General features: G+C 43.5%; 1 protein-coding gene across 1 annotated transcript in view; it reads left to right on the top strand.

Annotated features, from left to right (window-relative positions):
* shisa9a (shisa family member 9a) overlaps positions 1–16,726 on the top strand; it is a 41,757-nt gene extending 25,031 nt beyond the window's left edge. The window contains exons 3-4 of the mRNA XM_040175978.2: positions 246–428; positions 8,996–16,726. Of these exons, the coding sequence (XP_040031912.2) occupies positions 246–428; positions 8,996–9,891 (1,079 nt within the window). The 3' untranslated portion in view covers positions 9,892–16,726. The remainder of the gene's footprint in view (positions 1–245; positions 429–8,995) is intronic.
* Positions 16,727–17,682: the final 956 nt, after the last annotated feature.

The raw sequence follows: 17,682 nt of genomic DNA on the forward strand, positions 1-17,682 counted from the left end.
GGGTCAAAAATACGTAAAGAAAGAATGGCTCAGCAACTTACTTAACTTGTATTCTGATATACGAGTATTAAAACCAATAAAAGGACATGGATGCATGAGAATCCTGAGAATGGTGGAGCATGAACATCATTTCCAAAGAAACCCGTCACATGCTTTGTGAGCACATGCCTTACACTGTCAACCCTCCCGAACGCCCGGTCTGGACCGGATTCTAACCTTGGCCTGTCATGTGACCTCGCCCACAGAGGGCGGCCAGATCAACAACAACTTGGGACCGGGATCCAACATGGGCCAGCAGCACCCTTACCCTGCCCTCAACCAGCTGGCACACGTCTACGAACACCAGCAGCAGCAACAGCAGCAGCAGCAGCAGCAGCAGCAGCAGCAAAACAAGGATCTCAACAAGTATGCCTCCCTGAAAGCTGTGGGTGAGTGTCTGTCAAGTTCTCTTATCATCTTTCAATTTTTCAGACAAACTGAGGAACAGTTGCCGCTAAGGACGGCCAGCGTACTAGATGTTGCAGCATTGTGTGGGTGTGTGTGTTTTATCAGTCGTTGCAGCTGGCTGTGACGGGTTTATAAAGGGTGCATCATCATCACATTGAATCTAGAGGCTTTTCCTCTTTCTTGTCAGCATCTGAGGGATCTTGGGTTCGATTTGAGTGAATCTCAAGGCTTTTATCTATTACTCGATTGTTGCTTTAGAGGTGGGGGGGGGGGGGAGAGGGGGGGTTGCTGTGACCCCAACACAAAGTGTGATGTTTTCAGAGGTCTCTGAGCGACAGCAGCCAGCAGGTGCTATTGATTGCATGGCCAAACTAGACACGCTGTAAAACAGAAACAGGCTGCTCATTAAGCAGCTTGACAGCTTAATGAAAGCGTGCCAGGGCAGTAGATTTGAATTGGCCTCACTATTTTACAACCTGAATTCATTTAAAATGGACTTGTGAATACTTACAGCGTGTGTCTGTCATCCGGGCCCTCACTCAAATTCAGCCCACTCCACAAACACGCCTCAATATCCATATGAACAGTTGCTAAAATGCTAACTGTCTGCAGTTAATAGATAGCAATGAACTAGTCTTTGAGAGGCTTTTATCGGCATGCCGAGCGGCAGAAAGTGAAATATGGGATTCAGATGAGAAACGTAGTCGTGAACTTTCTCTGTATTAAAAAATCTAAAAAATATTGCCAAAGGCGGCCTGCATGCAGAGGGCTGTGACTCATCCGCAGACCTTACAGTAAGAGACCACTATGCTTGTTTATGGTGAGCTGTGCCGTTTACAGGGCTTTGAAAAAGTTTACCTTCGGAAGTCCCATAATTTGTTCATTAAAATCTGCATTCCGAGCCTCACATGGTCTGACGGAGCACCATTAAATCCATTAATCATTATGAATCATTAATCAAGATACTGGGAAGCTCCACAGGTGATATCGGAGACATCGGCGCATGGAGGTGGGAGGCCACAAAAAAATAGCATTACATTTTTTAAGAATTTAATTATTTTGGAAAGGTCCATTTTGTAAGATGATCAAAATAAAAATGTAATTGAAGGTTGTAAAAACAGCAGCGGTCCCAAACCTTTCTCTCCTCACAGACCGGTTTTGTGTTGGACAATATTTTGCTGGAAAAAAAAACGGTGGGTGACGGAAATGTGCCAAGAGGGAGACAATATTTTCAAAATAAAACATTTTTCTGGAAAAAAAGTCAAATGAAATAAATAAAAGTGGTTCATTCTTTCTGCGCGGCCGGGTACCAAATGGCCCACGGACCGTTACTGGTCCACGGTCTGGTAGTTGAGGACCACTGCTGTGAGGCACTGACAATAACTGGCAGCATCATTGAAAACCAAGAAACAAATGAATACTAAATCATTTGTGGACAACTTTCTGCTTGAGTTTAAAGAGAAAAACTGCATTAACATCAATAGAAATGCTGATTACCTCTGTCATTGTTGTCATATTGTTTGTTTTTCTGTTAGTTGATAGATAACAGGCCAAATATAGACATCACACAATAGATATTTTCAGCTACAGCTGTGTTTGATTGCAGAAAATTGCCCAGTTATCTAAAATGCCAACAGAAGGCGTCTTGGTGTCAGTCCCTGAGGATCACAGAAGAAAAGGATTATTTTTTTGCAACTCAATATTCTTTTACCAATATTCAACCAGGAGAGAATGAATGCATCCATCACAGGAGAGAGGCCAATTTATCCACTGACAGGAGCTTCAATAGACCAGAATGCAGTGCAGCCACAATTTGGGGAAGCGACGCAACCCTGCTGTTTCCGACTGGAGAACCTTATTCTCAGACGTCAGACTACAGCTCTCCTCTCATCTTAACCGCAAGTGAAAACAACAGATGGATGCAGCACACACGCTCCGGGGATAGAGGACGGCATTTTGGGAAATCTCTAACTGCGGGGGGAAATAGATGAGGCATGCTGATGGAGTACAAGGAGAAGGTACAAGGTATTTTTGCAGGAAATTCCTGCAAAAAATGCACAAATTGGTCGATAAACCGAATTGTTCTGGATAATGCATCCAGAGTATATGGAGGATCAGTTCACTATGTTTTGTTGTGGAAAAGAGTTCTTTGAAAACTGTATAGTTTCTGGGATTCAAACTTGAAACGTGCACTGAAATGTTCAAGATATTTTTGTCTGAATTATTGGTTAAAAACGTATCTACTACTTCTCCCATATTCAAAAATCCAGAATTTATGTCTATGCAAAAAATAGATATTTAAATATTCTACTTGAAAACTAATGCACACTGAAAATGAAATCCATGGTGCATATCAGCTGGAGGCTAAAATATTCCACATCACTCTAATGTAAGTCACATGCAAATTACACCATTAGCTCCAGGCTACTTCTCCGGCTCCTCGTCTTATACTCAGATTTAAGGTGAGCTCACAGGGATGAAAGCGATGTGTTGAACTCACATAGAGGTTTCCCTTCCAACTAATGTCCACGTCTTATAAGCAGTACAAGGTTCAGGTCCTAGTGGGAGTGCGCAATAATTAGCTTTGCAGGATAAAGGTCAAGTATTTTGTTAGAACCTGCAAACAAGCCGAACGACCCCCACGCACTGCGGCAAATCTGCAACTCTGGTCAGCCAGAGAAAGATCGACCCGGCCAACACTCTGGCAAAAATACACTGCTTTTCTTGGCTTCCTTAATCCACGACCCATAAACCAACTTCTCTTTTACCTTTCAGCAACATGATAATAAATGACACTTGATTATTTTCAAACCGACAGAGGACAGGGATATTCTTCCAAATGAATGCTTCGTCAAATAAAGAAACTGTCTCCTCCCACACATTTTACTTGCCTTCTTTCTGTTCAGCAGTGACCTTCATCAAGACCACTTAACTTAGATAACTGCCAGCTATTTCTTATATTGCATTTCAGCGTACTAAAATTACAAGTGAATGCTTTAGCACGCAGTGCTCCGAGGGAAGTGCGTGAGACTAAGGCACCTTTTCTATTTTGTTTTTTTATTGGAAAACCTTTTTGAAGTTGAATTGATTTGGAATCATGTCCCTAGGAATTGGATTCGAATAGAGATTTCCAAATTGTACCACCGCTCATGACAATTATTGATTTGAAGAAGATATACGTTTAAAACATCAAATACAACTATCAAATTGTTCAACATGAAAACAAAAACAATTACTCAGACAACTTATTTGACGAGACTAAATATTCACCAAACCAAATGTGCAAAATCACCAGTAGGGTTCAAATATGTCCATGGAGAATTACACAAGGCGCTCTGATTTGGGCAGTGTATAAATTCTCTTCCCGTCTTCCTCTTCAACTCCTTTCCAACCCACCTCTTCGCCCTCTGCTGATTTATATTTAAAATGGCGCCCAATTTCCCATCACTGCTTCTCGCGTACCATTTTCCTCCCGTTTCACCTTCTAACCTTTAATGTCTTGGCATGTTTCTTCTTGTCCCTCACCTTCCTCCTTCACCTCTCTCATTCCCTGCCCCCTTCGTTCCCTCGCTCTTATTTCTGTTTCCACCTCTTTCAATCTCCCGTCTTGTCTTGTTCCCTCCTTCAGAGTGGCACCTTAATCATCCATCTGGCACCCCGATCTCTGCATTTTCCCGCTACTTTTTGTTTTTTGTCTCCCCTGCCACATAGTAACCGCCCCCACCCCCACCCCCTCGCCTCCATCGGGTTCTACATGCTTAAAGAATCCCTGTGGCGCTAATGTTGATCTTCACTCAAAGCCACTCACATCTGATTCCATTTCGGTAATTGAAGCGAGGCCTCCCTCCACTCTTCAGGCTCACAATGCAGTGACTTGAGACTTGAATGGATTTTCATTCCACGAGTGGTGTTCAAAGAGGCTCCTGTGATATGATTGGAAACCTATCCTGAGATGTACAGCACCTGGGATTCCACGCGGCAAGCTGCCGGTCCAACGACGGACAAACTGCCCACGAGCTGTGTGGAGTAAGGGAGCGAAAGGAGAAACTAAATGACAGGAAAAAAAACCCAAAAAACGCCAGCGGTGGTTCTTTCTGATGTCCCCTTCATGTGAGCTCCGCTAATCTCCAGCAAGATAAATGGACTCGGCTTTTCTTTTCATCTCCTTTGCCTCAGAGTCTGGTGCTCTCGCTGCCTGTTGACCCCATGAGAAATGGAACCAAGTATAAATCTAACATCAGCACCATCTCCCAACTCCACCCGGCCGCCTTTTTTTCTCCCCTTTCCTCTAATTGCCTCCGCCTCTTTCCCAATGGTCCACCATCCAGCTGATAAGCCACACTTCTGTCAATCAATAGCCATCTTCCAGCGTCCCCCTGTGCATTCGTATAAGGGTACTTTATCGAACACTTGACCGCAGCCAAGACCAGAACCCACGAATACTAGTCCCTCAATGCAGAGGCCACGGACACGACCAATCACGGCCCGCGCTTAATGCCAGAGCGATGACACATTCCCACATGCTCATTTTCACAGGTAGTCTAATTAAATTGTCAGTATCTTAATCTAGAAGTTTCGCAGTACAGTCAGTCTATACCTGAGAGCTACTGGGTAAATGTTTTAGATGAAAGTATCACACAACAAGCCGCGATCCTTCTTTAATGGACTTAACCCAACCTGCCGCTGTCGTGTTTATAACAGTGTTTTATATGCGAGACAAAAAAAAAAAGATCATCAAGTGTTTTGTGAGAAAAATGTAAAATATGAAGACACATTATACCAAGCACTGAATCTTCTCTAATCTCTTTACATGCAAATGGGTTTCAACATTGTAACACTAATTTAGTGAGAGAATATCATGACAACAGCACTTTGAGCTTAGTCAAAACTAATGCCAGCATGGAAACAGGCTCGCAATGACAACATGCTGATGTTGGCCAAGTATTTATTGTTCGCCGTCTTAGCCTGGTTTTCCTTGTACCTTTGCAGAGTGACACTAAATAAACGCTGCATTCCGCTCAGGCTAACGGAACAAGGTCACATGTTGACAAACTGCTGTATTAAAGAAAGGTGACTTGTAAACAAAATGGTAATCCTTTCAGCAAAATGAAGGAGAAGGACGGATTGATATGATTGAATATTTTACCTTAAACCAAAACAGATGATCAGAGATGGAGACAGTGTCCTTGTTAGAGCCGTGCCGCAACCGCTAAAATGTCAATTACTGTAAGATGTCACATCCTCAAGATTTGTATAACAGAAGCACAGTCGGTCTGCCTTTGTGTCTTTGACAGCCCCATTTAATGAGCTGCAGTTGGTCGTAGCTCACCTTCTTCACTTGACATTACTGTACGATAGCAGCTGACCTCCCGTCCTGTGGCAACAACGAATATCTTTATATCACAGGATTTTCCTGCCAAAAAGAATACTAACATGATATTGAGTGGAAAAGCCTCATAGACAGCATATAATTCATCGTGAGATATACGAGTCCCAGACTAATTTTTTTGGTAGGGTAACAGCCTTACTTGCCAATCTACACCAAATACAAGAACAGACAATAAATTAATATTAATAAACTATATATAAGGTGCTCATGTTATTGGCCCTCCGGGGAAACCGTTCTTGATTTTCTCTGATGCACAATGGCTGTTGGTCTTTGTCGGATGCTCGCCTTTCCCATGCAGAGGCATGACGAGCTCCCACTGCGTAACAGCTGGATTTTACATTCCCACTCACGTACGCCTGCTGGATGCGCGCTCCCGTTGAGCCGCCTGCCGCCGGATTGATTCACCTGTCGCCTGAGCAGGTTTGATCCCCAAGGGCGGTCTAGCGGCAGCCTCGGCGGCTGAGGCGCCGCAATAACCCCCCCCTTCTCCCAATATCCCGCCACCTCACAAACACCTTTCCCTCCGCTCGTTTCTCTCCCCACTCACAGCGCGATACAGTAGATTTATAGTTACAACGGCAAAGCTAACTGCTGAGCGCGTTAACGTTATCTTGGGGACGTGGACGTGGAGGCACTAAAGAGTGATGACCCAACTGTGAATGCGTATTCCACAACAAAAAGGGGGGGAAAAAAGGTCCCGTTGCGCAGAGATAAGAGAGACGGTGGCCCGGTGACAGTGACTGACAGTCGGTGGAATAAACGTCAGGCATTACACCTGAGGCTAAATAAACACAACTACACAGATATACATACAGAAGATATGGGAAGATGCTTCCACATTGAGGCATGGTGGCTTTCGTATGATTGTGCCCACGTGTTTATGTCGCACATACTGTACGTACGCATTTCCTCATACCTTTTACCCCCTTAAATGAATGATTTGACAGGCTTTTATTCAGCAACTTTCTGTGCGTGCAAGTTAAGCAGCGTTGAGTATTGTTGGCTGGTGGAACGATGGACAGACCGGAGACTTGTGTCTCTTGCTCTGCCTCCCATTGACTGATTGTCTACATGAAAACAAATTACATGTACGCCTTAGTCTGTCGGGATGCGATTAAGGCAGGACTCAAACGCAGAGTTTTGGGAAAACAAAAATACTTTAATAGTCTAAAAATCAAAAGGCCAAGGGGCAAAAACACAGACAGGGATCAGGAACTCAAAGGGTAGGACATTTGACTGTTAACAATGACGCAACAAGTGACAAGAGACACATATGGCTTAAATACACTAGGGAGGTGCAGGTGATTGGAGACAGGTGGAAACAATCAGACAATCACAGGGGATGACAGGACAAGGCAGGAAGTGAAGTTACCCAGGGACACAAGAGGCAGAAAACTACAAAATAAGACAGAAAACAAACACAAACCATGACATAGTCACACATTTACATCCAGACCAAGGCCATGACAAAGCGTACTTTTGCTAGCAAGTGGTCAATTAGCTTGTTTGTGTACCTCTGTTGCACAACATGGCAGTATTGCAGTACATTACAAAGCTAGCATGTTTTTACATCTTAAAGACCCTTCCCCACCTTCACATAAAAACTAAATCCTGTGTAGATTATTTCTATGTAGACAGGGAGATGTCTTTTCACTTAATTTGCAGCAGCATGAACTGGAGTTACATTTGCAATTGACATGCTGCCAATGCTGAAAAAAGATTACTATATTCTGTAGGCGGTGTCATTTGGAATCAGGGGGAACGGTTTGTCTTACCAGCAATCATTGCACCGCTGACACGCCCAGCGTCAGCGTCATATACGGCGCCCTGTATCATTGTTTAAAATACCAATTGGCTGCTAGTTGGCGCAGATACCAATGGGCCTCATTCCCCGAATGTTCTGAAGGACAAATTTGTGCTTGATCCCCACTTACGCAGTTTCTGGCATTCACCAATGTTTTCTTATTTCTTCTTAGGTAAGAAGAGAATTTACACACCCAATTTTTTATTATTTTACACATAATTATATGTCTGTTTGTTTTAATAAATACACACTACACTTACACTTACACAATGCTCATTTGTAAAGCACTTTGCCATGGTGTATGGAGTGTGCTAGGCCTATATAAATAAACTAACCTTGTTTTGCCATCAACTCACATCAATTATGTTGAGGAACCGTGTCATCCAATAATAAGTGACTGATCACGGTATTTATAGACTTAAAGAAGGCCTATTCTGCACACTAGGACTCCACCACACAACAGCGTATTTACTGCTGCTGCAAAATGCTGCAGATCGTGCCCTGAGGAGGGAACGCATCTCTCCATACAGATATATTTCTCTGAGTGTGCACACGGCCCTGCCATCTCATGCCCTTTTATGGGAATTAACGGGGCATTAATTTATGCTAATTAGGAGCAACGGAGCTTTCAATTTACGACATATAGGGATTCTAAGTCCGCACCTGTGAACAATTCCGCTGTTTAGGAACACGTCATGAATCACACATTTCTTAGGAACTTTCTTAAGAACAAATGCAAAATAACGTAGGAAGATATTGGTGAATGAGGCCAATTTCAGAGTCAGTCAGAGAATATACCCATGACTTCTTTCACAAAAGATTTATTTAAAAAAAAAACTCCACTCCGCCGATGCACCCATTGGCCTGGCTGCCTCACCTGGCTTGACTTACGACAGGACTGCGTTGGGAGTGGAAGACCCGCTCTGCTACCAGGGGATCGCACCCATCCCTCAAATTGCCTCCTGCCTTTAGTCAGAAGTCAAATATGTCAAAACGATCAATAACTGGAATTGCACTACTCTTCATTTTCTCCCCAGAAAGGTCTACATGGTCTTCTTGAAAGATTTTCTAGTTATTATAGGCCATGTCCAAAGAGGTGCTTAGCTATTTGCAGTAGATGAGGGTGGGCTGACTAACAAAAGGTAAAGTACGTGGGGTTTGTTACATGACCTTTTTAGATTGTAGGAGTGAAAAGGGTTGCGATGTTTTCTATCCAAAAGTCACAAATCCCAGTCTGAGAAGATCTGTCAAATTTAAAGGAAGGAAATTCAATTAGATGTCCGATATTCATCTCTCCGCTCTATTACGTTTACTGATCCCTCTCTCTCTGTCTGTCTTTTTCTCTCTCCCGTCAGCTGCCAAGTACAACAGTGAAGTCTACAACAAACGCCGGCTGATGGTGGAGCTGCCAACGAAGGGTGGACTTCCTCTCCAGCCGATGGGAAACTCAAGACCCTCTATGGGCAACATGCCATCAATGACCCCTCCGATGACTACCAACCCCATGGCCTCAAACCAAATGGCCTCCAATCCCATGAACTCCAACATTACCCAGATGACCTCCATGACATCTATGATGCCAATGACCTCCATGACCCCTATGACTTCCCACGCCCAGATGACCTCCATGGTGCCTATGACCTCCATTACCCCTATGACCTCCCTGGGCCCACTGACTCCAGAGCCAGTGGCCACCTATGTCACTGAGATGTCCAATATCTCTTCAGTCTCGACCCTCCCGACAGAACGGCACATGGTCGGTGTCGGAGGAGGAGGGGGACTCAAGCTGAACGGCCAGAAACTCAAAGGCGTCCATGGTCACGTGGGCCACAGCTCTCACAGCTCGCACAGCTCTCACACTCACAGTCATGCGCACAGCCACAGTAGCAAGCCGCCAGGACTTGGGGCTACCTCCCTCGCACACATGGCAGGGACTATGCCAGGTGGCACGTCCCTGGGTATCTCCAGAGCCGCAGAGACCGTTATTGGCTCCAGCTCGGCTACTATGGGCCGTCCAATGGCTTACAGTTCCAACACAATCGCGGCTGGGCATTCAATGGGGCTAGGGCTGAAGGCCTGGGACGGGACTGAGACGGTGGGCCGGAGGAAGACCTACGGGCACAAGAGGCCTCAGTGCACCGTGCTTGAGCCCAACCAGCTTCACAGCACCAGAGGCCACAGCCACAGTCAACACTTCCTCCCCACACAGCCTTACTTTGTGACCAACAGCAAGACAGAGGTGACTGTGTGAGAGAGGACGACTGGGAGAAGAAGAAGGGGGAAAGGATGCATGTGGAGTGACGGCACAAATAATGTCTGAGTGGAGACACCAACCCTGGCTTGGGCAACAGTGCAGATCTATGAATGTGTTTGTGTGGCTCGTTGGTATACTGGTGAATGTGGTGGGACTGTGAATCAGAGTTGTCCTCGCTTCACAAACAGAATTCACCAATCCAATCACTAAACAGACTTTTGTTGCCAAACGGAAGGTGGCAAAGTTGGTGGCATCTGTAACCATAACTTCAAAGAGCCTACGGAGGAGGGCTTGTGTACCCTTGTGGGGATACTACGGTATACGGTATACGGTATGCTGGATGAAAACAACAATCTGAGCATTAGAGTACAACACACAGATGATTTAGTGAGAAACTGCTGTTGGGAACAAATAAAAAACAAGGACTTGCTTTACGAATCAAAGCTGAAAAGCAATATAAGGGATTAAATCACTGAAGTTGGAAGGAACACAGTAAGTTTACCTACAAACCTTGCAACGGCAGGGCATACCTACAAACCTCTGCCCAACAGAGCGTTGAATGGCTTGGAAGAAATAACATTCCCATGTGATTCATACCCCCGAATCTCTCGAAGGCTGTGAAACCTGATGATCACTGGGCTTTGGACTGCAGACCCCCACGGCTTTGTACTGTGGCTATTCAGAAGGGCCTTCATAAGATCTGCCGCTGAAGGTCGCCCATTTTCCACAAGGCCTCAGCACACAGAATGGAGGCTGTCACGTTGGCATTGTTCTGTTCTGATCTTGTCTGTGTGGTGACAGCCAGCCCAGTGGAGGGACGAGGAGGCAACGAGGCGGCATGTGGATGATGCTGCAGCTAGCAGAGGCTCCACGGAGCATGATTCTCGTGTACGCACATACATTCACGCACATGCAGAAACATATTTTACTCTAACGCAAAGAAACACATACTGTAGAAATATTGCACACCAGGGTGCGACCAACATGGCTTCTTAAAGAACGGTACCATCATACGTACGGATAGCTGGCGTATTTGTCAACATTAAAATGGACTTTTTGCATTTCAAAAATTCTGTTCAGTGTTTCTGCAAACTCATATTCTGAGCAGTGACTTTGGATTCCACAGTTCAAATTTAACTTTCAGAAAATGTCGGAATGATCCACCATATCCAATTATGTCTATATGAAGCCACAGCCAGTAGTTTGTTAGCTTAGCGCAAAGACTAGAAACGGGGGGGGAAACTAGCCTAGTTCTCTCCTACAACAATAACAAGATATAAGCATCTCAAAACTCATTAAAATACTTATATATCTAGTTGTTCATTTTTCAAATGTGAACAAACTGTACCAAAATATAAACTTTGTGGTTCATCTGCTATTCATCTGTTTTCGCAGTAACTTCCTGGAGTCTTATTGTCTTCGTAAGGTTGTCCGGCAAAATTGAAAGAATGAATGAAAAGGCAATTCTAATGTACCTCTGGTCAGGACAGCACACATAAAATATCGGTCAATCGAGGGCAATATATGGTTTGATTGACCAAATGGCAGCGTTGGCTTTTCAGCATTTTAATTCTGCCCAGATTTTTGCACAAGATGTTATACTTCTCTAGTTTTAGACAAAGGAATTTGGATTGAATTTGACTTAAGAGGAATGAAAAGTCAGACTGACTGACTGAGGAATGAAAAACATTATTTTTTAAGCTGGTGAAAAAAACCTTCTGCCAGGAGAAAGGATTTATTAGATCCCTCACAGGCTCAGAGTCCTAGCTGAATAAAAATAAGCAGAAAAAAATAACCATTTGGGTGACATGAGTTCAAAATACATACAAATAAAAGTCTGACAAACAGGTCAAATCCTTTTTACGGGGTCAGATTTTAATCAGAAAACACATTGCAACATTAAAAAAGAATAAAAAGTAATTACTCATCAAAATTCTGGTCAGAGAACCATTTTGCTTTACAGTGTGCAGCATGCTATAAATGTGTGTGCCGGTCAAACCAATGCACAAATAGTCAACGTTAAAGCATGTACATGTAAGAGAGCTGCACAAAACACTGGATTTCACTCCGTCACATTTGACTGCGAGCTCCAGCAGAGCTACACTTAGTTTTAGTTTCACTGCGTACCTACAAATGTAGATCTGAGGTACAAATAGGTTTCGGTGTCTGAATCGGTCGAGCGTAAGATGAGGGGGGTGGAACCCCCTGCTGCCTCCATGGTCACATGACTGGAAACAAATTGAAAGCACGAAAGAGGATTTAAGAAGTCATCAGAGCATTAAAATGTGTCATCTTTACACCCACAAACCAAAACATACACACACTCACACCGAAAACATTACAAGGTGGATTCTGCTTTCCCACACTGCCGAGCGGCAGCCGTCATCGCAGCAGGGACATAAAAGAGCCAGTGCCGTTACTGCTCTTGTTGTATATGAAACTGTAAAACTCCAGACATGGCCCTTTGTAGCGATACCTTATTATGCTTTATACATAGCCTCCCTCTGAAGTTCTTGCTTTCTTGTCTTTTTCTGCTTACTTGATTATCCCCCTTTTTCTTCTTTGCTCCCTCGATGTCTGAACAGGGCTGTGATGAATCTCTTCATTGATAGTGGAGTACACGTCGCCATGAGACGGTGAATAAAAGTAATTCACCCAACACCTCGGTTTTCCCCCATGTGCATTGTTTGAGCAGAAAATATAAGTGATTGATTCTGTGTGCCAAAAAAAATGTAATTCAGTCTGCAGAACCATTGTGTGTCTTCTTGAACACTGCACACATTTCATACTTTTTCCGTGTATATGTGTGTGTGTGTGTGTGTGAGAATCCAACTGGCATTGATTATTGTCCCTAATGAAGTCAAAAGTCAAACAAACTAGCCAAACAAAATGAAGCATATGTAATTACAGTTCACAATTTAATTCTCCTTTTCGTATTAATTTCCGCCTTTTCTTTCCAGCTGGTGGTTTTGTTTGCGTTCAGTTCAGAATCCGGCCAATGTCTGCTGAGGATGTGAATTCTCTGAACATATTGACATAATCAAGCGATGCGTAAATGTGGAACATGAGCCCTCCTTGCCATCACGTGCCGCTGCGTCCGTTAAGGCCATTCAGCCCTGCAAGAGCAGCCACTGAGCGATTTGTGAGCAAGCTGGGCATTTTGTAAACAAAACAAGGACAACAACAACAACAAAAAACCACCTCATCCATTACGGTCCGTCCTGAATAAACCCTGTTAGAAAGTGGGGGATTGGTTAAGCTTGCAGGGTCGCGGTTGATAGGGTCACAGACGAGGGGGTTCAGGCGGCAGCAATGTCTGACATCCTTCATCAGACGAGTTCGTCAGACAAAAAATGTCACAGCAAAGACTGAAGGACGCGCCAAAGAGCGCCAGTGGGAGCTCCGGAGCAGTGATCATTCATCATTCATATGGCCGAGTTTTTTCTACAGCTTGGCAATTTAGTGATAGATTTGGATATATTATAGCTAGTGGCTACACATACTTCAATAATATGTACATTTAGTGTCTAATAAACAAATGTCAAACCTGCCAATTCCAAAGAAACAGAGGAAAATGAGCAGGATTTATTATAAACATCCATATAATATTGTTTGGGTGCAGGGAGACCTACCGACGAAGTAATTCTGATTTTAAAAGAAATCTGAATATCTTATGTGCAATACTGAGTGAAATGTGAATTTGCGCTGCTGCCTAAACCGAGTTACAGACTGAAGGGTTGTTGCCACAGATGTGTCTTCAATTAGCATTATTTCTGTTTGCTAACAAACTTTTCTACCGACAGTAACTCATTGATTATCTCTGAAAGCTAAAACTAGCAAAAATACCGTGACTGATAAGCGCTAGCATGTTTTCAACAGCCATGGTAGCAAGCCAATGACGCTAATGACCTCTAGAACATCTAGAATGTGGTTCATTCATTCTAGTCAATGAAAACATTCCCTCCAGCTGGCATCCGTATAGTAACCGACATTTCTCCCCTTCACCTCTTAGTGACTCTCTACCGAGACACGAGTTCCAAAATTAGGAATGACCTCTCAGTGGGAATTGAATTGCCCCAAAACCGTTTAGGTCCTGATTGCGATATCGCGGCATCTCCGAGGTCTTTCTGCGTCATTCCCTTTTTTCCTGCCTGGATGGTAGTCAGAGCACCGGGGAAATTGGCCTCATTATAGGAATCAGACGCGTGTTAGAGGTTCACCGGCACACTGATCATCCACAGGGAGCCGGAGTAGGGCCAGTGAAGCATGTTGAGTTGGTGTGCCGTTAACGCTCGGACCCGACTCGCTTTGGCCTCGTTTCAAGGATGCAATACTTTGTCTTTACACCCATCTTGGGTTTGCTTTCCTGAGTAAGTGACGAATAGAAACACAAACTGCAGTTCGGCCTCGGGGGATTTGTCTTCTCGATTTACTTTGCTGTGAAGCATCGCAGACCAGCTATTTCGGGACATAAGCTAACCAGCTGCCGGCCGTTTGTTGATTTCAAATGATTTGTTTTGCTGCATATTTTTTCTTTGGCCTAGTCCCTCCTTCTACACTGTCTTCTTTGTTACTGCTGTCATATGTGTCCTCCAATGCACTTCCTTTTACCCAACAGTAAAGAGCTTTACTGAAAAATACGCCCAGATTCTACCCCAACCATGAAGTCAAAGTCTCTAGAGCGACTATAATGATCCCTGTCTGCCTTCCCAACATTGCCAGTTGTGCTGTCTGGGTCCAATCCGGTTCTCTGCGACAGAACTTTTCAGCGCCGCATTGCCTGAGCTCCCTGCCACTCACTGCCATAAAGCCACCACTGTGCTCATTTTATACAGGCTTAAACTGTCGTACTTTGAGTATTTTCTCGGTCTGTATTCTTTTTAGAAAAGCAAACGGCAATGAAATGTCTTTGAAACCAGACAGGACCTGAACAACTCACCCACCTTCCCTATGAAATGTTAACGAGCAACAACAGGGCCGACAATTACTTAAGCGTACCCCCGAAAGACCCCTCCAGCTTCATTGAGTGGCAGGTGGGATGTGAGTGGGATGCGAAACCCCTCCTGCTTTAACAAATAGCAAAAGCAACGCCATAGGACTAGTGCTTCTTTCTACTGTTAAAAAAAACCACACAGTTGAACATCTACAGGGAATGTTGGATAAGAGAGACGAAGGAGCCCTACTGGGACCACTGGCCATGGGGGCTTTACCAGTTTTCACTGTGGTCTTTAATCACCGGCAACCCAGAGTGTGGAGAGCTTTGGTGCTCGGATGAGGACTCAACTCACAGTGGCCCACAAAGACAGAGAAGGGACTTAATGTCAACACCTGATGGGGGCCGGGGGGCTTTGAATTATTGATTTTGCCCCATTTGCATAGCTGTGAATCAGAGATTACTGCTGCATCTCTCTCTCACACACACTTTATGTTGTGACAGTATTGTTAGAAACTCTCATGCTTCTTTTGATTATTAATCCCGCGGCTCTCCAGAACCCCCAAAACAAACGTATTCCTCGCGACGGATTGGCCGTTCCTAACGTGCACTGGAACGTGTATTTGTCAGCTGCTTTTGGGCTGAGTGTTTGTTTACACTGTGTATCCCAATCGAGATGAAGATGGGAAGTGTGGATTGTTCTCCACGTCACACTGAATCGGGACAGCGACGTAGTCTGTGAATATTCTTTTCTTGGTGGAGAGGTGTTGAAGAAAGTACTTTCTCCCCTTAATCACAAGAGATAAAATGCAAATACTCTAATAAGCGTACTTGCGCCTCTAATGGAAGTAAGCAGCAGCGTTTTCATGGTTAAAAAGTGGAGTATGTACAGTACATGTGGGATGACACTAAAGGGCTTGAACACAAGTTGCATTTTTAACAGGTTTTCCTCCACTCTTTTCTTTCGTATCCTTTAACTGTTTGCTGGATAGCGGCGTAAGATGTGCAGCCTACGAGCATCAGCACGGGCAAAGAAATCCATGCATCAGTACATTATATAAAGGGTTCTCATCAGCTACGTTTGCCACTTTGTATGACATCGGCCTTGTTGTTTTCAACCATCCAGAGCTTCTGCACACAGAGACGGAGGAGATGCAGTGTTTGTTGTCCAGTGACGCTCGCCAGCCCTTTTAAAAGGGTTTTGCTCCAATGTGTATGATTATTTTTTATTCATATATTAATGAACCTATATTAAATATACTTGCTGTTAGAGTTAACGGAAGGACATCAATGACAACGGGAGGGAAAAGAACACTGGTTATTGACCTCGGCTAAGGACTCAATAAGCTATCTGCGATATGACTGCTATCCTTTTATAGAATAACTCATTTTCGTGATCATGCATTACACACAAAGTTATACGAGATCCAATTTTCTATTTTTGATGTTCAGGCCAGTTTGTGGTATTTATGCATATGTGTATATGGATACATATATAGTCCCAACACTGCATTTATGCGTAAGTAGTGAGACATATTTTCTATGGTAGATGCCATCTCACACTTTTGTTTGCACATAGCTTCTAATATGCACCGTGATGACCATTGTCCTTTTACTGTGTACTGACTATAATTTGTGACATTAAGTTCTGAAAAAGCTGTATTTTGGTACTATTCAGATATTGTTAGAAAAAGAGATAAAGAAGAGGTTTTGTCCCAGGAATATATTACCATAGTGTTTCTATGAATTTTTATGTTTCATTTATTTTGGGAAGGGATGATAGGTATATTTTTGTTCTTCTTTTGTTGATAATTTGCCATCTGACAGTATATCACCATTGTTCTATATAAGACTTTCTTACGTGGCAATAAAAGATGACTTCTGTAAAAAAACAAAAAACACCTCTCTTTTGTGTTTCTTTAATTCTGTGTTGTCATTTTGTCCTCATGGAGACAAAAGAGAGAGAGAGGGAGAGGGAGATAGAGAGAGTACAGACCTTCAGATCGTCTCTCTTCATTTCTTCCCTCCCCACTTTCCTCCCCTCTGTCTCCCTCTGCGCTCTTCTTCACAGCAAACATTTGATGTTAAATAAACATTGTTGGAGCAGATTGGACTAACTTTGGAACACGTTTATATATAGAAGGAAAGCAGAAGTCAAAGCAACTTTCAAACTCAGCTGTCTTCTACTGGTCTTGTTTTTCTTTTTTAGGTTGATGTCTAAATATCTCACAGAGGTCCATTCAAACAAATGACAATTTAAATTAGGTTTTAAAATAATAAAGAGAATCTTGATTTTGTTTTTCAGGAACAGTCATTCATTTAATTTATATTTAGGATCAGACAATATGGCCTAAGTTGTCCATCTCGATTTGACAATTTCAAATCTTGATAATTATCCGTTCCCACCACCAACATGTTAATTTCCACGATGCTGGAGTCAGAGCTGAATTCAGTGACAATGTCAATGCGTACACAGCAACAACAACAACAACTACACAGTTGTGCCTTTTGTTTCTGACATGTGATGCTGCCCTTGGGTCTGTACAATCCAGTGTATGATTCCAAATCAGTATCAGCACATCTGGTCCCGGATGAAAAAGGGTGAGGAGGCCATTCCCTCGCCCCACCAACGCTTTCCACATCTTCTTGGGTAAAACCACACGATTTTAGGGCTTACGCCTGCATGAAGGGGCAACATCAACATCCTCTCTTAACTCTTTAAAAGTTATTTTGGCAGTAAGTGTTTTATTAGAAAGAACTAAGGTCCCACGAAATGGACCTCATACTAAAAAGTCAAATTATTCACCATTAATGATTTCCTGTGTCCTCTCCTCTCAAACCGCTTTCCGCTGCTG

The sequence above is a fragment of the Gasterosteus aculeatus genome, chromosome 5 (genome assembly GCF_964276395.1).
Source record: "Gasterosteus aculeatus chromosome 5, fGasAcu3.hap1.1, whole genome shotgun sequence".
In the NCBI taxonomy this organism is placed as follows: Eukaryota; Metazoa; Chordata; class Actinopteri; order Perciformes; family Gasterosteidae; genus Gasterosteus; species Gasterosteus aculeatus.